This window comes from Myxocyprinus asiaticus, chromosome 42, assembly GCF_019703515.2.
Source record: "Myxocyprinus asiaticus isolate MX2 ecotype Aquarium Trade chromosome 42, UBuf_Myxa_2, whole genome shotgun sequence".
Classification (NCBI taxonomy): Eukaryota; Metazoa; Chordata; class Actinopteri; order Cypriniformes; family Catostomidae; genus Myxocyprinus; species Myxocyprinus asiaticus.
In genome coordinates, this window is record NC_059385.1 from 30,534,248 (window position 1) to 30,560,423 (window position 26,176).

General features: G+C 37.1%; 2 protein-coding genes across 8 annotated transcripts; one reads left to right on the top strand and one right to left on the bottom strand.

The window, feature by feature from the left end:
* Window positions 1-111: 111 nt before the first annotated feature.
* On the bottom strand, window positions 112-25,050 carry LOC127432657 (enolase-phosphatase E1). 3 transcript variants are annotated; one of them, XM_051683995.1, is made up of 6 exons: window positions 13,009-13,497; window positions 12,816-12,917; window positions 9,548-9,750; window positions 9,226-9,358; window positions 9,013-9,136; window positions 112-3,527 (listed from the first exon to the last, which is right to left on the bottom strand). In XM_051683995.1, the coding sequence occupies exons 1-6, from the start codon at window positions 13,090-13,092 to the stop codon at window positions 3,388-3,390; spliced, it is 786 nt and encodes a 261-aa protein (XP_051539955.1). In that variant the 5' UTR covers window positions 13,093-13,497; the 3' UTR covers window positions 112-3,387. The 3 variants fall into 3 exon arrangements, with proteins under 3 accessions (XP_051539955.1, XP_051539956.1, XP_051539954.1); XM_051683996.1 differs by lacking the exons at window positions 112-3,527; window positions 13,009-13,497 and adding exons at window positions 3,539-6,908; window positions 24,952-25,050; XM_051683994.1 differs by lacking the exon at window positions 112-3,527 and adding an exon at window positions 3,539-6,908 and having other exon boundaries at window positions 13,009-13,482.
* On the top strand, window positions 17,944-25,941 carry hnrnpdl (heterogeneous nuclear ribonucleoprotein D-like). Of its 5 annotated transcripts, none has more exons than XM_051683975.1 (8): window positions 17,944-18,164; window positions 18,775-18,943; window positions 19,024-19,185; window positions 19,318-19,449; window positions 20,889-20,997; window positions 21,082-21,249; window positions 24,500-24,600; window positions 24,970-25,189. In XM_051683975.1, exons 1-7 carry the CDS (start codon window positions 18,076-18,078, stop codon window positions 24,568-24,570), a joined length of 900 nt encoding a protein of 299 aa, XP_051539935.1. In that variant the 5' UTR covers window positions 17,944-18,075; the 3' UTR covers window positions 24,571-24,600; window positions 24,970-25,189. The 5 variants fall into 5 exon arrangements, with proteins under 5 accessions (XP_051539935.1, XP_051539934.1, XP_051539937.1 ...); XM_051683976.1 differs by lacking the exon at window positions 24,970-25,189 and adding an exon at window positions 25,793-25,941 and having other exon boundaries at window positions 17,970-18,164; XM_051683974.1 differs by having other exon boundaries at window positions 24,500-25,189.
* The last annotated feature ends 235 nt before the right edge of the window (window positions 25,942-26,176 follow it).

The following is a 26,176-nucleotide window of genomic DNA, read 5'->3' on the forward strand; positions in this document are numbered from 1 at the left end:
CTCCAATCATTAAGCTTCAGTAATGGTCTTATCCTGGTCTCATACATGCGGTAACAAACAGTAACTTAACACAATCTACCGGTCTCAAATGATTTCGTTAGAATTCAGAATAAATCAAATAATACCAATTTATTTGACATGTAGGATATAAAACATTGTTTCAAGAATTCAATCAAACCCAATTTCACATATGATCAGAATAAACAAACATTCCTAAAAATAAAAGACAAGTCAAAGTAACATACCTGGCAATAGAAAGTGACATGCAGTGATAAGCATGGGATATCTGACTACAGATTCCTGGTAGAGAAAACTGACTACAGACTCCCCGAGCTCCTCTGCCAAAACAATTCTATTGTTATTTCAGATGTGTATGTTTAATGTTATTCAGGATTTGGTTTACAACTTAGGAGGTTTTGATGTTTACAAAGAACGCACCTAATCTGCATACAGCATCTGGTCCCTGATAGAATGCAGTATTTTACTAAGTTCTTAAATCTTACTTGTGATTTGACTTTGCTGAAAGGGAATGAGACCGTTTTACCAGTTGCACTGAGACCTCTTGAATGATATCAAACATGTATGATCAGAAAACCTTTTACATTACAGAACAGGATAAGTCATAACTTAGTTTTTGGTGACCCGAAAGTGACCTGAGGTGAGAGAGGGGGCAGATGTGAATGAGATTTGTGTTTTATGGTCCTTGCTCAGTAGTGTGTGTTGTCTCAGGTGGAGATGCTCTTCTGTGTGAGAGTTTTATGACATTGGTTCTCGCAGAGTTCTTTGACTTTTGGGCGTAGACATTCTGGTGCCAGCCTTACAACTTTATTTTAAGAATGTGAAATGTCAGAATAATAGTAGAGAGAATTATTTATTTCAGCTTTTATTTATTTATTCACATTCCCAGTGGGTCAGAAGTTTGCCTTGCACAACTTTGGAGGTATGCCTGGGTTCATTGTCCATTTGGAAGGCTCATTTGCGACAGAGCTTTAACTTCCTGGCTGATGTCTTAAGATGTTGCTGTTGTTCTGGAATTGATTTGCACTTTTCACACCAAACTACGTTCATCTCTAGGAGACAGAATGCGTCTCCTTCCTGAGCGGTATTATGGCTGCGTGGTCCCATGGTGTTTATACTTACATACTATTGTTTGTACAGATGAACGTGGTACCTTCAGGCATTTGGAAATTGCTCCCAAGGATGAACCAGACTTGTGGAGGTCCACAAATTTTTTTTTTTGATTGTCCTATGATGTCAAGCAAAGAGGCACTGAGTTTGAAGGTAGGCCTTAAAATACATCCTCAGGCACACCTCTAATTGACTCCAAATAGCCTATCAGAATCTAAATGTCTAATTGCCTAAAGGCTTGACATCATTTTCTAGAATTTTCCATGCTGTTTAAAGGCACAGTTTGTCTTTGAATTGTGATAAAGTCAATTAAAAGTGAAACAATCTGTCTGTAAACAATTGTTGGAAAAATTACTTGTCATGCACAAAATAGATGTCCTAAACGACTTGCCAAAACTATAGTTTGCTAATATGAAATCTGTGGAGTGGTTAAAAAATGAGTTTTAATGACTTCAACCTAAGTGTATGTAAACTTCTGACTTCAACTGTATATCCTTCCCATATGAAAATTAACCATGACTTTACTACAGTAACTATAGTTCAACTATAGTAGAGGTCGACCGATAGTGGATTTTGCCGATCCGATAACTAAGATGGTGGTAAAGGCCGACAACCGATTAAACGGCCGATAGTTTTTTAAATCTATCTATATAATAATAAAAAAACATCTTATTCTTTCCTTACTATAAAGGGCACATAAATTGAGTCTGCAAAATGAATAAAATCCCAAAGCAGTTTATTATGCACCAAAATCCCAATAATAACCAGAGAAATTAAGATTTGGTGTATAACGCAGGACTTTTTACTTTAAACAAGCCCGAAATACACCGGGGACTCGTATTTTGAAAATACAGAGATTTGGCTCCGTTACAATGCTCTATATGTAAGTATTTACCAAATTAAGCTTTTTATAGCCTATAGATTCACCAGATGAAGAGTTTTTTTTATGTATATACTTCACCAGATGAGGTTTACTGATAAGGAATAAAAAACAGTGGGGAAAATAAAATATCGGCAACTATCGGCATATATTTTTTCTGATAACCGATAGTTCCAAAAAGCAACTATCGGTACCGATTAATCTGTAAAACCGATATATCGGACTACCTCTAAACCAGTCATTCTAAATTTTTTCGGTTCACCTAATTAATGATACTGACAAACTTTAATAACCACTGAAACAAAAACACTGACCTTTCTGCCATCATTTACTCACCCTCGTCATTCAAATCCAGTATGACTTTTTTTATCCGTGAAACACAAGATTGAGGGATGAGAGGATTGTGTTTGTGGCTGTCCAAGCTCCAAAATCACACATCAAAGCACCTTAAAAAGTTGTCCATAACACTCGTGCTTAGATTTAAATTCTTCTGAAGCCATATGATAGTGTTGTGTGAGGAACAGACCGAAACTTCAGTGTTAATTCTCCTCTTCACCCATTTGAAAATGGCGCACACGAGTACATCTTTGTTTACATAATCGCTGCGAGCACACCTGACACCATGAACACTTTGAGCTGTCGAGAGCTGCGCGCGCAGGACGCACTGCAGTTCCAGGCGAAAGTTTAAACACGGCAGGGAAAAGGCAGGGGAAAATAAATTGCGCACATTGGTTCTTGTGTGTATTGTCACTATTTCTGTTGAATGTGTGAAAGTGATAGAGTCTTGAGGACAGGTCAGTCTTCCGTGCCCCTCTTATAATACCTCCAAAAGTTCCTCAGAACCTGATTGGAAAGCTGAACCTGCTGGGCCTGAATACTTCCCTCTGCAACTGGATCCTGGACTTCCTGACTGGGAGAACTCAGTCAGTCCGGATCGGGAGCAGCATCTCCACCACCACCACACTGAGCACTTGGGCCCCCCAGGGCTGTGTGCTCAGTCCACTGCTGTTCACTCTGCTGACTCACGACTGTGCAGCAATGCACGGCTCGAATCACATCATCAAGTTCGCTGATGACACGACCGTGGTGGTACTCATCAGCAAGAATGACGAGTCAGCATACAGAGAGGAGGTGCATAGCCAACAACCTGTCTCTGAATGTAGGCAAAACAAGAGAGATGGTTGTTGACTTCAGGAGAACACAGAGTGACCACTCTCTGCTGAACATCAACGGCTCCGCTGTGGAGATCGTCAAGAGCACCAAATTCCTTGGTGTTCACCTGGCGGAGAACCTCACCTGGTTCCTCAACATCAGCTCCATAACCAAGAAAGCCCAGCAGCGCCTCTACTTTCTGCGAAGGCTGAGAAAAGCCTTTGCAGTCAAACACTTCCACTCAATTCTAATTGGCTGAAAGGTGTGATGATTGTATAATGGTTCCTCTCCTCTTCAGTTAACTTCATATTACCAGGACTTACTACAACAGCCACATTCACTCCAGCATCCTCTGCTGCCTTTGCCTCTGTAATGGATACATTACCTATATTAATACCACACATCACCAATTATTACTAAAAAAAAAAAATAAATAATTTTCTTTATTCATCACACATTATACATTTGCACATATACAGTGAAATTCTTCTTTTTTTTCACATATCCCAGCTAGGCTGGGGTCAATGTGCAGGGTCAGCCATGATACGGCGCCCCTGGAGCAGGTAGGGTCAAGGGCCTTGCTCAAGGGCCCAACAGTGGCATCTTGGCAGTGCTGGGGCTTGAACCCCTGACCTTCTGATCAGTAACCCAGAGCCTTAACCGCTGAGCTACCACTGCCCCTAAAGTAGTATTATTTACTACGTAAATAATTTCAATTATATTTAAGTATAATTAAATATAATTTCTTGCACGTGCAATAAATTGAAGCCACACGAGGAAACAGGTAGAACCATGCACTCGTTTCACACCCTTGTGTGCACAAAATCTCCCGTGCATGCAATACAACCTCTCGCAAGCTAGGAAACCTCTGCCGCGCAAGCAAGACCATTCTTCTGCCTTTGCTCGTGCGAACATCTTTTAATTTTGTCAGTCGTGGGGCAGGCAATTAGTGTTTTGTGTGCAACCTCAAATTTCATTGGTTATTCCCTTTTCCCCTAATTTAGTTGTGATTGGCTCCCAATCCTTTTACTATGAAGGACCATAACAAACACACCTGTTCTTCCTGAGAGACATGGCTTCATCAAGGGACCCTCTGCATGTGAGTCATTATTACATTTTTTGTTGCCATTTTTTTATTTCTTTTTTTTTTAATTATTTAATAGGGCTGATTTCATACTATATAATGTTTATCTTTGCCATACACTTTAAAAACAGTAAGATTACTAACAGTTTACTAGCTAGCTGTTGCATTCTTGAGATGTTAGGTAGAACTACATAGAACAATTTATCTTTTATAAAATGTAGTACTCCAGTAATAAGACTCCAGTAAGTGGCAAATCGAGACAGTCGATTCAGCAGGATGGCTGATCAACAGGGGAGGTGTGTGCAGAGAACATAGGCTGCTGGTTATTTAACATTTTATTTTAACATTATTAGTTTTGTGTGATCATCTGCTTGATCTGGTCATAAAACACTGAGTGGGCCAAATATCTTCCAAAAATATTCAAAAGAGATCTGCAATTACTTTCTGCAAAGGCTGAGAAAAGCCCATCCCCCACCGCCCATCCTCACCAAATTCTACAGAGGGACTATCGAGAGCATCCTGAGCAGCTGCATCACTGCCTGGTTTGGAAATTGCACCGCTTCGGATTGCCAGACCCTGCAGAGGATAGTGAGGACAGCTGAGAAGATCACCAGGGTCTCTCTTCCCTCCATCATGGACATTTCCACCACACACTCCATCCGCAAATCTACGAGCACTGTGGATGACCCCACGCACCCCTCACACAAACTCTGCACCCTCCTACCATCTGGCAAAAGGTACAGAAGCATTCGGGCCCTAACGGCCAGACTGTGCAACAGTTTCTTCTCCCGAGCCATCAGACTCCTCAATACTCAAGAGACTGGACTGACACACATACACAACTGAACACCATCCAACTTCCTTTGCAATTTGCACATTTAGCAATTACTGTACCGTCTTGCACTGTTTGCACACCTGCACTTTATGTAGTAATGTGTAGGTCTTATTTAGTTCTGTGTAGTCTCACATACTTCTGTGTTTATGTTGTTTTATGTAGCACCATGGTCCTGGAGGAAGCTTGTTTTGTTTTACTGTGTACTGTACTAGCTGTATATGGTTGAAATGACAATAAAAGCCACTTGACTTGTAGTAAAACCATAACCACAAAATGTACCATGGTTCTACTACGGTAACCATAGTTCATCTATGGTATTTGTGTTTAAACCATAGTAAACAAAATGTACAATTATTTTACTACAGTAACTATATTCTAAATAAGGTATCTGTAGTAAAACCATAACCACAAAACTGACCATGGTTTTACTACAGTAACTTCAGTTTAACTATGGTATTTGTAGTAAAACCATAGTAAACAATATGTACAATAATGTTACTGTAGTAACTATATTTTGCTTTGGTATTTACACTTAAACCTTCACAATAAATACCATGGTTTTAATACAGTAACTATAGTTCAACTATGGTACTTGTGGTAAAACCAAAGTAAACAATTTACAATCATTTTACAACCGTAACTTTAACCATGGTATTTGTAGTAAAACCATTAAAAAAAAAATTATGATGTTTTATTACAGTAACTATAGTTCAACTATGGTATTTGCAGTAAAACCATAACCACAAATTTTACTATATTATTATTACAGTAACTATAGTTCAACAATGGTATGTGTAGTAAAACCATAATAAACAAAATTTACAATAGTTTTACTACATTAGCGAGTTTTTAACTAAGGTATTTATAGTAAAATGATAACCACAACATTTACCATAGTTCTACTACAGTAACCATATTTTACCCATGATATTCATATTAAAATCATAGTAATATTACAGGAAAACTAAAACTATGGTAATAAAAATAATACTCTGCACAAAAAAAAAAAAAAAAAAAACATTGGTAGCTACAGTTTTACTATAGTGACACCATTGTTAATTAGTGGCATTATGTTTTTTAAAACCATGGTTTTACTATAGTAAACCTGCAGTAACTATGTAACCATTTTTTTGTCATAAGTACCTTGGTAACGCAAATTAACCATAGTGTAACTATAGACCAGGTTGCATAATAGCCATGTTTTTCTTCAGAATTATCATGATTTTTTCCATAGTCTTGGTTTTCCTGTATTATTGCACAAATATCGTGTTTAAAATAATGTTACTGTGGTAAAAACCATGGTAAATTTTGTGGTTATGGTTTTACTACAAATACCATAGTTCAACTATGCTTACTGTAGTAAAACCAAGATTGATTTTATCTAGGCGTGGATAAAGCTATCGCAAGGGAAAATAAATTCTCTCTCTGTCCTCTAAGGGGTTCTGTAATAAGAGGCATAAAGACAAAGTTTCCAGACATTAGTATGTCATATGCTACACATTATCGCTGAATATAAAACATTCAAAGAGAATGTACATGAGTTATAATTCATAGATGGGTTTCAGTGTAAAAAACAAGCACCTGGGAACCTTGGAGTTTCAGTCCAGTAGAATGGAAACACATAACCATTGGGTTTTTCCACATAAAACAAGCTTTTGCATCCAATGTCATAAGCCCAGTTCTTTGCAGTCAAACACTTCCACTCAGTTCTAATTGGCTGAAAGATGTGATGATTGTATAATGGTTCCTCTCCTCTTCAGTTAACTCCATATTACCAGGTCTTACTACAACAGCCACATTCACTCCAGCATCCTCTGCTGCCTTTGCCTCTGTAATGGATACATTACCTATATTAATACCACACATCACCAATTATTACTACGTAAATAATTTCAATCATATTTAAGTATGGCGGCAAATCAGTGGCAATAATCTGTGCGCATTTTTGATGCTCGCACGCGTGATAAATTGAAGCCACGTGAGGAAACGGGTAGAACCCGTGCGCTCGTTTTACACTCTTGCGTGCACAAAATCTCCCGTGCATGCAATATAACCTCTCGCACGCTAGGAAACCTCTGCCGCACGAGCAAGACCATTCTTCTGCCTTTGCTCGTGCGAACATCTTTTAATTTTGTCAGTCGTGGGGTGGGCACTTAGTGTTTTGTGTGTAACCTCAAATTTCATTGGTTATTCCCCTTTCCCCTAAATTAGTTGTGATTGGCTCCCTTTTACTATGAAGAACCGTAACAAACTCACCTGTTCTTCCTGAGAGACATGGCTTCATCAAGGGACCCTCTGCATGTGAGTCATTATTACTTTTTTTGTTGCTATTTTTTAATTTTTTTTATTTAATAGGGCTGATTTCAAACTATATAATGTCTTATATAGTCTAAATATTTTTTGCCAGACACTTTAAAAACAGTAAGATTACTAACAGTTTACTAGCTAGCTGTTGCATTCTTGAGATGTTAGGTAGAACTACATAGAACAATTTATCTTTTATAAAATGTAGTACTCCAGTAATAAGACTCCAGTAAGTGGCAAATCGAGACAGTCGATTCAGCAGGATGGCTGATCAACGGGGAGGTGTGTGCAGAGAACATAGGCTGCCGGTTATTTAACATTTTATTTTAACATTATTAGTTTTGTGTGATCATCTGCTTGATCCGGTCATAAAACACTGAGTGAGCCAAATATCTTCCAAAAATGTTCAAAAGAGATCTGCAATTACTCAGGTCAAGTGTCTTGGAATAAAGCTCTGGCATTACTTCACCATCTTTATCTAGCATAGTGGCATACTGTGAGAAGGCCACAGACCTTGGAATAATATATTTTATATGTTATTTTCATGGGAGAAACTGTAAGATTAAAAATAAAAACATTATTATAAAAATGTGAAACTGAATATTTTGGTGCATTATACTACAGCTATTAATTACAGTTTAGGCACAATTCAGGCCTAAAAGCATAGCTGTGGGTGACATGTAGGTTGGAACCCTTGTACAAGGGATGGAAAGCATATAAAACACAATCAACCACGCATAATGACAAGATCGCAATATCTAGGCTGATAACGAACAAACAAAAAACTCTCTAAAATGTGTATATTGCATGCTTATTTATATGTACAAGTAATTTACTTTTTTATCTAACGTGACATATATTATGCAAATTATAGACAGTCCCCTAATAGCAACTTTGAAATCAGTGGTTTAAAGTCCTCAGTGTAGACGCAGACACTTTGCATCATCTTGTTAATAAAGCTATGATTTATTTTCCTGGGCTCACAACTTTTCAATTAATTATAAAGTGTCTTACAACTGCAATGACAAAAGTCAGATTATATATTATATATAAATACATGGCAGTTCTTTAAGTTCTACTGTATATAGTAACATCACAACAATGCAACAGCTAGCTAATAACCTACCTGTTTTTAAAGTGTCTTCCAAAGATACACAGTACTTGCATACATTAAATCAGCCCTGTTATTAGCAACAAATAAAGTAATAATGACTAACATGCAGAGGGTCCCTTGATGAAGCCATGTCTCTTACAAAGCACAGGAGAGTTTATGGTTCTTTAAGTAACAGGGAGCCAAACACAACTGACTTCTGGAAAAATATAATAATCAATGATAATTGAGTTTACAAACAAAACAGCAAGAGCCTGCCCCACGACTGACAAAATTAAAAGGTGTTTGCCCGAGCAAAGGCAGAAGAATGACCTTACTCGCACGGCAGGTTACCTCACGCACGAAAGGTTGTTTTGCATGCCCGGGGGATTTTGTGCGCGTGAGGGTTCAAAACGAGCACGCAGGTTCTTCCCGTTTCCTCGTGTGGCTTTAACCTATCGCACATGCGAGCGTCAATAATGCGCGCGGATTATTGGCATGGAATTGTCGTCATATTTAAGGCATTAGTGTGTACCCACCTCGTGTGACATCGGTTAAGAACATGATTTCATCAGGTTGGCAGCCAATCCTCTCTGCGATGTTCTCATAGCTTTTACTTTCTACTTTGGCACCAATGTTGGTATCAAAGTGACCATCAAACAGCTGAGAGAGACATTTAAACAGAAGTTCAACACTTGCCCATCAGCCCATATAAATGCTATAAATCTGTATCAAGCAAACACTATATTTACATCTAAAAGATCGCCTTCAACAGAATAGCCAAACAGCAGTTTTTGTGCCTCCACACTTCCTGAGGAATAGATGTAGACCTTCAGACCATGATGTCTCCACCTTCTGATGGCTGGAACCACATCCTGGTACACCCTTTCAGAAAGAAAAAAAAAAACCCCAAAGCAACACCACAGTCATAACCTAACCACTGACTAATGCTCAAACCGCATGATTTAACACCACATAATATCAGCAGTCATTCTCCAATTATAAAGCCTAAATCCACTGCCAAGATTTCAAGTGGGCTTGGCTGTATGCGCTAGAATAGTTGAGGTTACTTACTCTCCTTTAATTCTGCCTGTCAGATAGGCGGCTCTCCACATGTGACCCTGCAGCTGTTTGAGTGCGGTGGTTTTCCGGTCTGCAGCCATCTGCCAGAGCACATTCTCCACAACCTCACGAATCGCCTTCTCCTCATCTGTGTGCACTGTCTGATCAACTTCATGAACTGGACATGCTTTATTTTGCCTCAGATCTTCTTCAGACTGAAAATAGACACTTCTTTCAGTGAGAAGATTCGATCTACATCCAATTTAAGAAAGATTCCATATATATATAGTCACTGCAGGTGTATTTCCTTTCCCCAGATTTCACACATACAGCTCCGAAATGTCTGCTTTGGATCTTTTTTATCTGGAAAGCATCACAATCCAATTAACACCTGCTAAACATCTTAAAAAGATCAGCTTTACAAATATAAACGTCTCAAAGGCATCTGCTGAATGTCTTATTGACATCCGAGAGGAAATGTCTAGCAGACGTTTTGCAGATGAGCAAACAACCAAACAAATACGTCTTTCAGATGTAGACAAACACATCAAATAGACATCTGGGTGATGTACGTCTGTTATTAGGGTCGCATTCTTATTAACATTGGCTAAACATCCTAAAAAGATCAGATTTACAAACATTTTAATTCATAAACATCTCAAAGACATCTGCTGAATGTCTTATTGACATCCGAGAGCAAACATCTTATAGATGTGTTGCAGATGAGCAAACAACCTAAAAAATACGTCTTTCAGGTGTAAAAACACATCGAATACAAATAGACGTCTGGTTGATGTATATGTTCTATTAGGGTCGGATTCTTATTAACATCTGCTAAACATCTTAAAAAGATCAGATTTACAAACATTAAATCATAAACATTTTAAAGACATCTGCTGAATGTCTTATTGACATCCGAGAGGAAACGTCTTAAGATGCATTACAGATGAGCAAAAACTAAAAAGGCGTCTTCCAGATGTAAACACACACATCGAATAGAAGTTTGGGTGATATACGTGTGCTATGTTGGGTGCTATGAATTCAAAGGCTAATCTGACGCATTTAATTTAATCTACTGGCATACCAGTGATGCACACTAACTAAATAATACTGTGTACAATTTATCCAAAATGTGAATAACACTTTTTGCTTGCCATGCAATTAAAATATTAAAGCAATTTAGGAATACAGTTTTCAAGTTGTTTTGCATAGCCTACATAAAGAATATGGCATGCAACTGTCCTACACAAAATAAGTATTTAAAGTATATTCTATTAATCGCAATTATAATTTTTGTCACAATCATACTACCCTACATAGAATGATGACACCTATTTTTTATTCGTTTTGAAAAAGAAAAGAAAAGGCCCCTGGGGTATGAATTGCCCCTGAAAATCAAATCCAGTAAATTTCTAACCCTGGTAATACCGTCAGTATATTGATGCACACAGTACATTATTACAGAATGATTATCATAGTCATATTCCATCGTATCTGCATGATAATCCAAGGTCCTTCAAAGTTTTTCATATTTTTTATCACCTTTTTGCTTTCACTAGTTAATTTTGAATTAGAGGTTGACCAATATATCCTGCTATCGGTACCGATAGTTGCTTTTTGGAAATATCAGTTATCGGCAAAGATCAAAGGCAACAGCTGCAGATGAGCGCCTTGAAGAGGTTTTGTTGTTATAAGTTAATCATAAGTTCATATTAATGTTCCTGTTGATTTTGAATGACAGTGTCACTAAAGAATAGGGAAAAAATCTGTTTTTATTATTGGATCACTGATGATCTGTATTATATATTAGCCTATGACACTGTTTACTTAACAGTATTAATATTGTAATTCATTGTAGATAAGTTCATTGTAAGAGTGCATTTTCTGTTTTCCTTATGTGTTTGTGTGAGCTGGGACAATGTCTTTCTAGCAAGTATGTCAAATGTTGGTCATCTTTGGAATGCTCCCGGGAGACTATTTCCAGTCATGCCAGTGCAGCTCTTATCTACTTGAATGGGGGGTACACTGAAATCTTTAAAACGGTTGGTCAAGATTACGATCAAAGAACATATTACAAATCAGCAATAAAATCTGACAACACTGGTATCATAAATTGTGCTTCTTTACCTCATATTACGTTAAAAAACTATATTTTCCCGGTTTGTATAGCTAATACGCATGTGTGTTCTCGAGTTGATTGGCAGGCGATGTCTGTATCTAAAAGGTGATTGGCCATTTTATCTTTAAGGTGGGACTTCCTTTCTACATCCGTTGACCGTTGGGTGCTTAGAGCTCCTTGGTTGGGCGTTCCAATTTCTCCCATCCATTTTCAAAGAAGTGGCCCGTCTCTGCTAAATCGTCTCTGGCTGGGAGCATGGACTTTTTCAAAATAAGAGTGTGTAATTCAAGGCTTGTTTAAAGTTTGAAAGTCCTACGTTGTGGACCAAATCTTATTATTATTATTTTATGGTTATTATTGGGATTTTGATTGCAAAATAAACTGCATCTGGGGATTTTATTCATTTTGGATTCTTGTAGCCTCCGTGTCTCAACAAGGAAAGACTAAGACTTTTTTTTTTTTTTACATGAAATAAATTGATTTTAAAAACTATCAGCTGATTAATCGGTTATCTGCTTTTCCCACCAGCTAAGTTATCGTATTGACAAAATCCACCAACGGTCGACCTCTATTTTGAAAGTTCCGGTGTTGTGATAAGTGACTAAGTACAAATCTTCAATTTAGTGTTTATATGACTTCATTAAAACTGCATGCACAATAATTACAAAAGAATTGGCTAAATGCTGCTTAAAACAGTTTTAGATGAAGTACAGCTTGTCACATCAGGACATGTCAACTTTTCAAAAGTATTTCATGTCACCTGCATTGTTTGGTTATTCATATACCATGGTACTTAGATGGCACACCAAGGCACTTAAAAATAGCATGGTACTAGCAGATAACATGTCTATATATCATGGTATAATGACAATATATATATATATATATATATATATATATATATATATATATATATATATATATATACACCCTGGTAATTTTTGTTCATGTCTTACCACAAATAAAAGAGATTCTTTCCTTTGCTGTCTTGAGATAAAGCTGTATACCATAAATATTATTGTAAATCAAAACATTGTTACACTCACACCCAATATTTATTTAATATTTAAATATATTAATGGATAGTTATGTCAACATAAGTGAAATTAAGTTAGCTCCAACAAGTAAGGCCCATTATGTCATGTTTTGATAGATGCTGACCTGTTTTTTGAGCAGATGTACATCTTCTTTACACTCATCCTCTTCCCAATGAGCTGACAAATACTCCTCCAAATTCTCAGTGATGTATGGAAACAAAATCTCCTACGTGCAAGAGCAAAACAAACTCTACTACTGCTTTTCATTCACATATAAATCATGAATGAGATTTTGAATGTCAGTGATGGGCTCTTACCTTGACAAACGTGATGGGCGTCGTGGTTCCTTCAATGTCCAGCAGAAAGACTTTAGAATTTTCTGGTATCGCAATCGCTGCCATTGTATCAATGGCAAACGATATACGTGTCTGTTGAAATCCTTTGTTCTATTTAATTGTGTCAGATGAGCAGCTTAGATTTTGACAAATGAATCCATAATAGCTAGCAGCGAGCTAACACATGGGGCAGTTAAGGGGTTGCCAGATCCTACTCATACAAATGCCCCTCCTTCTCAGTCATAATTTGAGTATGGATTGTATTTGTATTACATTAATACTACATTTCAATGTGTATTGCATTGTTGACACATTTGGATTAATTTATAGTTGTCTCTGAATATATATCTGGGGTAAGAGAATGTATTTTAACACAGAAAAAGTTACAAAATTCAGCTTTAATACAGAAAAGGTTGTGTGCAAAAAGGGATTTCTTTTTTCACATCTGGCAACACTGGCTGGGAAGGGCTGTTAAGAGAGGAAGTAAATGTGAGGCTGCATCCATAAACAAAATATAAGATGCAAATATGTTTAATTCACTACAAAAAATAATAATAAAATAAATAAATAAAAATCCATTAATTCATACCAATTTTAGTGTCACAACATTTGACGATGTTGATTATTTTTGTGTATTTGTGTAATCTCATGAAATCTCTGAAGAACATAAGATAATGAAGCCATTTATAGGACCATTATTATTATTATTTAGTGTTATGTTGTAGTATTGTAACACTTAACGATTAAGAACATTTCTCCCTTTAATTCTATATTACATTAATGCAAAAATAATAATAATAATAATAATAATAATAATAATAATAATAATAATTAGTGTAATACGAAAAATGTTTGATTTAAAATGTAAAGTATCTATTCTGTTCGTGTAAGTATGTGTTGTCCTGTATTTAAATCTTTGTTTTACAGTTTTTTTGATAATCTAAATAGGAATTATCAAAACAAACAAGAAAAAAAAAAAAAACCCTCTAAAGTAACATGTCCATATGCATTGCAACATGTTTACTGTAGTTTGATTTGCCATTGTAGTTTCTTGTTTTGGGATCAGTATTTTGTTTTATTTAAATGTAAATTAATGTATTTGTAATTATTGGCGTACGCAGCATCCCAATTGTGGATCATTTTGGGGTTGATTATATATAATATTATAGGCAGGCAATATAGTATGGAGGACCAAATGTGAGAATATGAAAAATAAATATACAAGTAAATATATTTGCAAAGAAATGTAAAAAAATAAAAATAATTTTAAAAAAATGAATAAAGTGTACATATAAATAAATCATTTTTAAAATCTGACATAAATTAGTATTTGCACTTTTATTTCCTTATTTATGTATCATTGTATTTATTTATTTCCACATTAATTTATTTCAACTTGTATTTATTTCCTCATTTATTTATTTATACATTTATTTATTTCAACATGTATTTATTTGTATATGTTTATATTTCCATGTTTTTCTATTTCCACATTTATATATTTCCAAATTTATTAATTTCAACATTTATTTATTTCCGCATTTATGTATTTCTACATTTCTGTGCCTGCATGGTAATGAGGGGGGTGTGCTTTTTACTTCAGGCACAACAATCGAGCTCGGAGTGCTCTAGAGTGAAACTTGGAAGCCACAGTGACATCTTGTTGTTGAAAAAATTAAATACTTGAAATATGCCACAGGTGGGTGCCACAGGTCAAATGTACCTGTGAGTAGAGCAGTTTTAATAGGAAATGTATTATCTCTATTGACTTAGAGGTGGGCAAAATGACAGATCTAATAACAGACACTTTGACAAAAAGCAGTGTGCTCACTTGAAATGATTCAGTATCAATGAATGCAAACGCGCAGATGTTGGCAATAGGCAGGGTTGGGAGGGTTACTTTTGAAATGTATTCCTCTACAGATTACAGAATACATGCTGTAAAATGTAATTTGTAACGTATTCCGTTAGATTACTCAAGGTCAGTAACGTATTCTAAATACTTTGGATTACTTCTTCAGCACTGGTAGATTTTTTCACTTGTTTTGACTATAAAAACTCTGTCAGTAAGACAAAATACACATTAAAACTACATTCTCTGAAAAACCTAAATATCTTATGCAGCGTTGCGACTAAAGCATATTTCATTTATGGACTGAAAATACTTGATTCCCTCAGTGGACAGTAGGGGGAGACGGTGTGCTGTTCAGTGACTTTTGGGGTTAAAAATGAGCCGCTGGACTGGACACCATTACAAGAGCAGCTCCACTGATGAACAGCAACACAACTTTCTTCGTCTTTTTATTTCTGTCAAATAGACAAACTTCACTGTGACATTGCCATCCGACAGAAGGTGTGTAACACAATGCGCCCACTCAGATCCGCCAGTTTGATGCGGGATTTTCCATGTCATGCAATTAAAGAGAGTTCCCAATTAATTTTGGATTGGAGTAAGGGACAGGAGGCAAAACGTAGTGTGACAACTGAAATGCCTAAAATATCACACATATTTGTATTTTCCAAGATACTCCTCTTGGATACTGAAGGATAGGCTACTAATTATTAAAGAGCGCCTCTCATTCAAACAGTCCTCACTCATCCCTGTCTTTGTTTGTGGGGTTGAAACACCCTGTTTTCTTACAGATTATTTGAGATTTGGGCTTCTTTAAATTTCCGCCAGATTTTTCCACCACAAGTTTTATTGCATTTTAACGCCAGTGACCACTAGATGTTTTCAAAGTGCATCAATGTTTTGATGTTTTTAGACATTAAAATTTAACACTGGGTTTGGGGTGGCCCTTCAGTGTAAACGCTGAACAGATGCCTCCGGGGTCTGAAAGTCGATCATCTCGCGATATTGAAAATGTTCACTTACGTGACCTTGAATAGCCACCTTCCTGTGGTCATAACTATCAGCCTATCCTTCAGTATCCAAAAGGAGTATCTTGGAAAATGCAAATACGTGTTATATTTTAGGCATTTAAATTGTCACACTTCGTTTTGCCTCCTGTCGCTTACTCCAATTAAAAATGAATTGGAAACTCTCTGTAACTGCATGCCATGCAAAATCCCAGATCAAACTGGATCAAAGTAGAGTGGAGAGAGATGGCGGGTAGACCAAAGGAGAATAGTTTGTTTAGAAATAGGTTAATGACGTGTTGATCTGGCAGTAATAATTCCAAATTAATAGCCGTGCATCTCTCTCTCTCTCTCGACCCTTTTTTCCACCCTCCCTGAGCTACCTTGTTTGGCTATTTATACGCGCCGGTCCTGAATAAATCAAGCTCCTATCGCCAACATCTCCGTGTTTCCATTAATTGATACTGGATCATTTCAAGTGAATCATTTTTGTCAAGGTGTCTGTTTTTAGATCTGTTGAAGTTGCATTTTCTGTTCAGATTGTCTGCCAAGATTTTCCGTAGAGTCCCAGAAATTTTGGAAAATAGTTTGTACAGGTATGGTCACTTTATGTACACAGAGTTACAGACATATAAAATTACTTAAACAGTGATAAAACATTTTGGTCAGTTTGCCCACCTCTAAGTCATTCATTCAATGTAAGAGATAATTAATTTCCTATTCGAACTGCTCTAGTCACAGGTACATTTGACAGTTTCTCAATGCACGCCCAGACCCACCTGTGGCTATATTTCAAGTATTTAATTTTTTCAACAACAAGGGCTGTGTCTCGTTTGGAAGGCTGCGTTCTCCGGAGGTCGCATTTCTCAGCCGCATATGTCATCGTGGCTGTCTCATTTCAGAAAAGCGAGTAGGACACTTCGAATGCAGCCTTTGAATGCGAACTTCTTTCACGGGAATTCGGAGGATGCCTGAGGTGTATCCTTCGAGGGCACTCACAGCCCACAATTCTTTGCTTCAACGGAAATGTCTAAAAAAATAACTCCAATTTGCCCGTAAATATGATGTTCAAACGCAAGGAATGTTAATTCCCAAGTTGAAGTACCTCAGTAGATGGGTGCAGAGTATATAATATGTATAATTATATTAATATATAAGTAAAATAAAGTATTAGACTAAAACTGTACCTGTAAAATCTATTTTCTTTTCTCTTTACATCATTATAACTCTCCTAAAATGTACCTCATGCATTCCCTTCCAGAGGGACTTTGTTCCCTTCTCACTCAAAGCGCTCCCGCTTGTTAAAGGGTGGCGTGCTGTCATAGCAACCATGTTACGTTTCCGTCCTACAAAGGCCGTCTTGTTTAAATGAGATTTGTTTAAAGGAGGACACTCGGTATACTGCAGCCATCAAAGGACCTGACCTCCGAAGGATGCATCCTTCCAAACGAGGCCAAGCTTCACTCTAGAGCACTCTGAGCTCCATTGTTATGCCTGAAGTAGAAAGCACGCCCCCTCATTACCATGCAGACACAGAAATGTAGAAATACATAAATGTGGAAATCAATAAATTTGAAATACATAAATGTGAGAATATATAAATGCATAAATAAATACATGTTGAAATAAATAAATGTATAAATAAATACATGTGGAAATAAATGAATGTGGAAATAAATTCATACAATAATGCATAAATAAGGAAATAAAAGTACAATTACTCATTTATGTCCTATTTTCAATTTTATTTATTTATTTTTATGTACACTTTATTCATTTTTTACATTTTATCTTTGCAAATATATTTATTTGTTTTTTATTTTTAATATTGTCACATTTGGTCCTCCATAATATGGCACACTATGTTATTTTTTGTCTATGTTGCACACACCTGTAGTTTGATTGATATATGTGCTATTGTAGTTTTTTGTTTGTCATCAGTATATATATTTTAGGAATTTAAACATTTTCCTGATATTGTTTTGACTATATTTAAATGGCAGCTTTAAATAATTTGTTTGAATAAGCCCTGCCCCTCTTCCCCATCTAGACAACTTGCGTCACAGATCTCACCATCCGCCATTTTACCCAACGCGGCACTTTATCTGGAGGAAATCTTCGACCTCTTAAACCCTCTGTTGTACAGCCTCTCAACCCTTTGCAGTCGGATCAAACCCCATATTCTCCAACATGCAGACTGAAGAGCAGACTGACTTCAGCACCGACGAGATTCCAGAGGGATCCAAAATAAACGCCAGTAAAAATCAGCAAGATGACGGGTGAGTGTTCAGAGGCCATCACAGACTTCCATTACAGTCAATGGAGCGTTTGCATTACACACGGCTTCGTTGATTTGGAGTATTACAACATAATTGTTTTGTTATCATGAACTCGCCCTCATGTCGTTCCAACCCGTTATTATTTTCGCTCTTCCGTGAAACACAAAACAAGGTCTTAATAGGCAGAGTATCTTTTGTGCTCAATAATACAATTAAAGTGAATGGGGAGAAGCTGTTGAGCTTCAAAAAGCTAAAACAAAATGGCCATACAAGTATTTCATACTAGTAGTGCGCTAAAGAAGTATTAGCAATGTAAATCTGCTTTCAAGTGGCCCGAATATATGTTCTCAATTAGCCTATGGTGTATTTCTCTTTGTATTCTAAATGGTCTCCAGAACCGATCAACTCAGTTTAAAGCGCTTGTACACAGTTTTAAACAGTTAAAATCCCGCCTGCATAGTGTTTGTAAGTTAGCATCTTGGCATCTAATGGCGTGAAGTTCATTGTAGGTCACTGTACTTAGCAGGTACCAATAGCAGATGCGTATTATCACCATTTATATTGATTATTCAGTGATTTAAATGCATTTATTTTATTATTTTTTTTGTAGGAAAATGTTCATTGGTGGACTCAGTTGGGACACCAGCAAGAAAGACCTTACGGACTACCTGTCCAAGTTCGGAGAAGTCCTGGACTGCACTATCAAAACAGACCCCATGACCGGACGCTCCAGAGGCTTTGGATTTGTGCTCTTCAGAGATGCTGAGAGTGTTGATAGGGTAAATGTTACCTGACAGTTATATTAAAGTGCAGTCATTTCTTTGACCACACATTTAAAGCATGTTCTTTGTGTGTTTAGGTGTTGGAGCTGAAGGAACACAAGCTGGATGGCAAACTGATTGATCCCAAAAGAGCCAAAGCCATGCAGGGCAAGGAACCCTCTAAGAAGGTTTTTGTTGGTGGTCTGAGTCCAGACATTTCTGAGGAACAGGTCCGGGAATACTTTGGGGCTTATGGAGATGTGAGTAACTTGGATAATAATTTATCTAGCTTTGGATATGTATGAAGTCCTTTGAGTCCTTTTTTATTATTTAATCTAATCTAACCAGTTAACATAAACTGATTGGTGTGCTTGTCTTTGTCCTTTCCAAAGATTGAAAACATTGAACTTCCCATTGACACCAAAACCAATGAGAGGCGGGGATTCTGCTTTATAACATACGTTGCAGAAGAGCCAGTTCAGAAACTCCTAGAGAGCAGATACCATCAAATTGGATCCGGGAAGGTATGTTGACATTATCATAATATCTAACTAGATAGGTAAAGTTTGTCAAGCCAAACTTTGATATTGGCTAGACAAAGCCTTTGTCTGAAAGTTTTATAAAGATAGATAGTCAAGAAGACCTTCAGATAAAACCTTCAAAAAGATGGATAGATTTTGTGTTGTAACCTAAAGCCATGATATAGCAGGCCTTGTGTGTGTTTGTTTACATGATAATTTTTTGGCAGTTGAAGTTTGAATTAACAAGCATTCCGGTGGCCTGTTTAAACATTCTGTCAGTGTAAGTTTGTAGGGTTTTTTGGATTTTTGTTCATTCACTGTGCAAACAAAGGTTATTCTAATCAGTTAGAAAAGATATAGCAATGCCAGTCAGAAAAGTCTGAAGGTCTGTGCCAAGTTCAGTGGATGTAGCTTTGAAAGCTGAAGGATGAGTTACTATTGATAGTGTTGGTCTTTGTTTAGAGATTTTGGGGAAAACCCTAAACAAAGTCTGCAGAATAACAATACCTTTTCTTCCTCAAGCCAAAATAAGTATAGTTTGACAGACAAATGTAGCTCACTTTGTTATTTACAGATTATTATTTTTATTATTTCAGAAATATATTGCTAAGAAAGTGCAAATGTTTGCAGGGCAAGTAAAAACTGGGCCAGCAGAGAACATCTTTACCGTCGAGCCCTACACATGTTACTTAAAGGAATAGTTCACCCAAAAATGAAAATTTGCTGATAATTTACTCGCCCTCAGGCCACCCAAGATATAGCTGAGTTTCTTTCTTCATAAAAACAGAATTTAAGACTTTTAGGATTTCATTTCAGGCCTCCTCCTTTAAACAATGCAAGTGAATGTCCTCCATTTTTTGACCATCCAAAATGCTTATTTAGGGTGCATCAAAATAATCCACACGAGTCGACAAATAAAGTTCTTCTGATTGCAAACAATTGATTATTTTTAGAAACAAAACAATACTTATATACTTTTTAACTACAAATGTTCGCTTCCGTACATCTCTGTGACGTGTGCTCATGAAAGGGATGATGTAAACTCGTTGGTAAGGTCACGCATCACGTGGAGGAGGAGTCAGGAGGCGCATCATCCCTATTGTTTTGTTTCAAAAAATAATCAACCGTTTGGGTTCAGAAGACCTTTATTTGTCGACTGGAGTCCCTAAATATGCATTTTGGACCGTCAAAAAATGGAGTACATTCACTTGTATTGTTTAAAGGAGGAGGCCTGAAATGAAATCCTAAAAGTCTTAAATTCTGTTTTGATGAAGAAAGAAACTCTTGATATATTTTGGATGGCCTGAGGGTGAGTAAACTATCAGCAAGTTTCATTTTTGGGTGAACTACTCCTTTAATTTTATCACCAGCAAAATCATTGTGAATATTCTATATATTGACTGTTCCTTCATGTAAGCAATGCTGTTTGCCTCTGTTTTCAGTGTGAAATCAAAGTTGCCCAGCCTAAAGAAGTTTACAGACAGCAGCAGAACAGAGGCGACCGGGGCTTTGGAGGAGGAAGAGGAGGATTCAGAGGCCGTGGAAGAGGAGGTAATTTTAGATTAATGTTTACACTGGAAAGCTACTATATCCAGTTGATGTGAAACTAATAAAGGTTTTTTAACTCTTTCCAAGCAGGACAGAGTCAGGGCTATAATCAAGGCTACGACAACTACTATGGCCAGAACTATGGAGGCTACGGCAATGGATACAACCAGGGCTATAATGGATACTCTGGCTATGACTATACAGGATACAACTATCCAAATTATGGATATGGACAAGGCTATGATGATTACAATGGTAAGTCTAGATACACTTTCATGACCTACATGTACAAATCCAAATAACAAAAAAGTTGGAATAGTATGGAAAATGCTAATTAAAAATAAAATAAAAAATAAAAAAGTGATTTGTAAATTCTATTCACCCAGTCGTATTTTAAAAGCACTACAAGACATTCAAAAAACACAAGCGTTTGGACATTAAAGACACAAGTTTGAGTTTAGCAAGTGGAATTTTCCTCACATTCATCCATTTATACAGTCTTCACCTGCGCAATTGTACAGGATCTTCGTTGCTGTATTGTGCGCTTAATGTGCCACGCATTCTCAATTGGAGACAGATCAGGACTGCAGGCAGGTCAGTTTAGGACCTGCACTCTTATGCAGCCATGCACTTGTAATCCAGGCAGTATGTGGTTTGGCGTTGTCCTGCTGGAAAGCCACTTCTGAATGCGTGTGATCTCCTATCCCTCAGATGTCACTGTCTTAAAAACCGTCATTTGTCTGTAATTGATTTCATGATATTGCTTGGGAATACTTTGGTAAACCTTTGTCAGTCAACACCATTCGCCGCTGAATCCACAGATGCAAGTTAAGGCTTTGCTATGCAAAGCAAGCCATACATCAACACTGTCCAAAAGCTCTGCAGACTTCTCTGGGCTCATTCTCATCTGAGATGGAAAGTAGAAAAGAGGAATTGTGTTTTGTGGTCCACATTTAAAAAAAAATTTGGAAAAAAAAAACATGTCATGTTCTCCGGGCCAATACTCTCCCAACTTTATCAAAATTGGGGTTGCACATTTGCAATAAAAAAACAGCAAAAGTAAGACCAGAAACATAATACGCACAAATGCAGATAGTCCAATTGTAAGTAAGTAACACACATTCTTACGTTACTCTGGCAGTAACAAAGTGTTGGTTACACTAAATATCTGTGCCAGTAAAACAGATGATGTTGTTCACTAAAGATTAACTTGCTCATCAAGAATCCCTTTATTGGGGGCCTGGGTAGCTCAGTGGTAAAGACGCTGGCTATCACCCCTGGAGTTCGCTAGTTCGAATCCCAGGGCGTGCTGAGTGACTCCAGCCAGGTCTTCTAAGCAACCAAATTGGCCTGGTTGCTAGGGAGGGTAGAGTCACATGGGGTAACCTCCTCGTGATCGCCATAATGTGGTTCGTTCTCGGTGGGGCGCGTGGTGAGCTCTGTTTTTAAATATCTAAAGCGTGAAGCCTCCACACACGCTATGTCTCCGTGGCAACGCACTCAACAAGCCACGTGATAAGATGTGCGGGTTGACGATCTCAGACGCGGAGGCAACTGGGATTCGTCCTCCGCCACCGGGACTGAGGCGAATCACTACGCTACCATGAGGGCTTAAAAGCACATTGGGAATTGGGCATTCCAAATTGGGAGAAAAAGGGGAAAAATAAAAAGTAAAAATCCCTTTTATTAAGTTGCGCCACCATGACAGTTGTTAACCCAGAAGCAAAACTTTACTGTAGACAACTTAAGACCGAATCATACTTTACGCAAGTACGTGAATGCAGATGCGAGCGCTTGACCAACGCATGGTTCGGTTGAGCCTTGCGATAAAGTGGCGGGAACAAACCTCAGTTCTCAAGGGGGTGATAGTTACCTTCAAACATCTGTGCCATTAAACTGGATGTGTTTTTATTTAGGCAAGTCACTTTAAATATATTGAATTTACTTGCTCAGCAGTATTTTCTTCAAACTGTTGCTCTGCCACGACAGTAGTTGAATGGATAGGATAAACTCCCCATAAGAGCAGACAGTTCACACTGATTTTGCTATAGCTTGAAAGCAACGCATCGTTGCGTTGAGTTATGAATTGCAGTCTGACACATTTCAGAACACATTAACGTGAAATCGAGCGTGCGTTGCAAGTAGGGCTGCAGCTAACGATTATTAGAACGATTATTCTGTGATTATTGCAACGATTAATCATTAGTTCTTAACCGATTATTCAGCTTGTGCCCCGATTTTAAAGGTTGTATTAAACGTGCTTGCTAACAATAGAGGACAAAAATCATCTTTTAAAAATACCTCTAAATGACATTCACTGAATTAAAGGGGAAAAAATACTTTTAAGTTTAATTCAGTAAAAAATTCACTGCAAGAAATCCTGTTATCATCAAGTGTTTTTGTCTTGTTTTCCATTTAAAATTGTCTAAAAGTCCTTAAAACAAGATATATTTACTTGAGAAGCAACATATATTTAGACTTGCTTTAAGAGAAAGTATCCTAAAACTAAGTGTACTTTGTCACTTTGTTATACTTCTGCGAGTGCAGTAAAGACAAAACACTTATATTCAAGATCTATTCTCTAAAAGCAAGTCTAAATATCTTATATGCTGTTTCTCAGGTGAATGAATCTTTTTTTTTTTTTTTTTAAGGATATTTAGATATTAAAATATTTTATTTGTAATATTATATTCAACATTCTCGGATAACAATTAGCTGCTAAAGTTGTACATAGTTTTAAATGCGTGAGGGGGACGAGCGTCTCTGCGACAGAGTGTGCCTCAGCCGGGTGCAGTTTCAATCTCTTCCCCCTTAGATCAGGACACTTCGCAACTCGTAGAAGAGGTGCTGACCACACAGAGAAATTACAGTTTCGGAGTTTGTAGTTATTTACATTACTTAATTCCTTATTATTTGAACATTAATAAATAACACATTAAATATAACTGCATTAAAGATGTAACGCTGGGGTGTTTACTTTAAAGATGCTCGACACGCAAGTTTTGCTTCAGAGTGCTTCTGTATTTACTTATTTTGTATTATTCCCTCATACTTGGCGATCTACATCTCCTGAAGCTGTTTGGAAAGTTTGGAGTACGTCTGGACTGTGAGCTGCTTTCTTCCTCTTCTCAATCAGGCGCGAGCTGCAGTGCTGCTCTCACGCGTCATCGTTAGTTTCATATGATCTCATGTTAAACGAAATCAAATGACTATTCGACAACAACAAAATTTTGTAGGCAATTTTTTATTGTCGATAATGTCGACTAATTGTTTCAGCCCTAGTTGCAAGATGCGTCTGCGTTCCCGTACTTGCGTAGTGTATCTTTCGGCACTTAAAAGCCGATATAGCGCCCCTTGTGGCAATGCTGAGAATACAATCCGTACTTAGATTGCATTATGTTAAGCTATCTGACTCAATTTGGGTTGCGTAGTTATGTATAGTATGTTTCAGGTCTAACACTCGAGTAAAATGTGATTTTGAGATTATCATTGCGCTATTTTTTAGGTCAACAGAGCAGCTATGGCAAGGCCTCACGGGAGAGCGGAAACCATCAAAACAGCTACCAGCCGTATTGATGAAGTGACAAAACATTTCCATATTAATGGGTAAGATTACATCTTTTCTACCCTTTGGTTCGACACCGTAATGTTAAAGATCAATAGACACTAACAATATCGATGTACCTCAATTGAAGAAATGTCTATAGATCTTTAATGGCAAATATTTGTGTAGCCATTTTGCCTTTTTTAGCACGGCAGAAAAACGTAAGTGTTTTTCTGTAGGTTTTTGTAGGTTTCTGTAGGTTTTTCTTTTCCTCTTGCGTTTAACAGGTGATCATAATGGAATAACATAGAGACTTGATAGCAATGCTAACAGGTAAAGTACTGCTAAGTGGGTACAGAGTAAGGGCGCCTCTCCTTATTTTTCCTTTCTTTCCCTAATTCTGATTATTGTACCTTGTTTGTACCTGCCAGCGAGGACTTCATTGCAGGCCGTGTGTCACCCAAGCACGACATTCTCTGGGCGTCGCACATAGCGGGCAGAGAGCATGGCATGCACAAGAAAGCGCTCTCCTGTGGTATGGTCTCTTCCAACTTCCTGTACCAGCGTAAAACAAACAAAGCAAAAGACTAAAGGAGATTTCCCGCATTTTCCTTAAGTTGTCGGTTTTCTTTAAAAGTTTAAAATGTGTTTTTTACAGGTATTAATTAATGTAACCTAAAAGTGATTGATAACTGCTTTGTTGTATTCTCTTTCAATTTTAGTGCTCTTGAATTTCAGTTGTGGAGCTTCAGTGAATTTTGTTCTTTGGTTTCTTCTTTAAAACAGTCATCTCCATTGTAAATTGCATAAACTCATAATGCTTGCTTTTTCTTTAGAGCCCCTAGAGAACTTCAAATGGGTTCACCTCAAGTCTTTCCCCTAAACATAGGTTTTAAAGATCATATGCATAGCGGGTTTATGAAGCCATTAAAAGCTGTTGAAAATCTGGATTAGACAGGTTGTGAGTATTGGCATTGGGTAAATGACATCCAAATTTTCAGGACAAAACACATTTGGGTTCACTCCTTAATGGTGAGATTGTCATCTGACCATGTGGAGCTGTAGCTTTTGTTGGCTTATTAGCTGTTGTGTGATTCTTAAGTTTAACATATGATCTTTAATCTTTAATGGTGGTTTTCTTAGTTTAAAATCGACAGCTCAAGAAGTTAAACAAACTTGGACGTGCTGTTTTTATTATTATTTATTTAACGTCTATAAAAAATAGTAATTCATCTTGTGTATCTTCTCTTGTAGGTTGGCAGGCTGGCTTGAGCGTTTGACATTGTTCCTTGGATGCAGCTTGTGGAATCCTGTCCTTAAACAACTATTAAAAATGTTATTTGGTCATCTGGTGACACTCCGTGTCTAACCTTGTAAATAGCGTGGTGTTTTGTTTCCAAGTTTGTTTTATTCCGTGCTTTTTTTTTTTTTTTCAGATTGAACCTGTAGGTTTTGTGCTGACGTGTTCTTAAGTCTTGTTTAGTAAAGTGTCCTTTATTTTGTATTTTTAGTTATTTTCCTGCAGTTTTTTTTTTGGATAACAGGATTAAAAAAAATGAGGAAAAAATTGTTGGTCATGTTTTTCTTTCACTTCTACAAGATATGGTTATAGGCCTAGTCTGCTTTCAAATAGTAAGT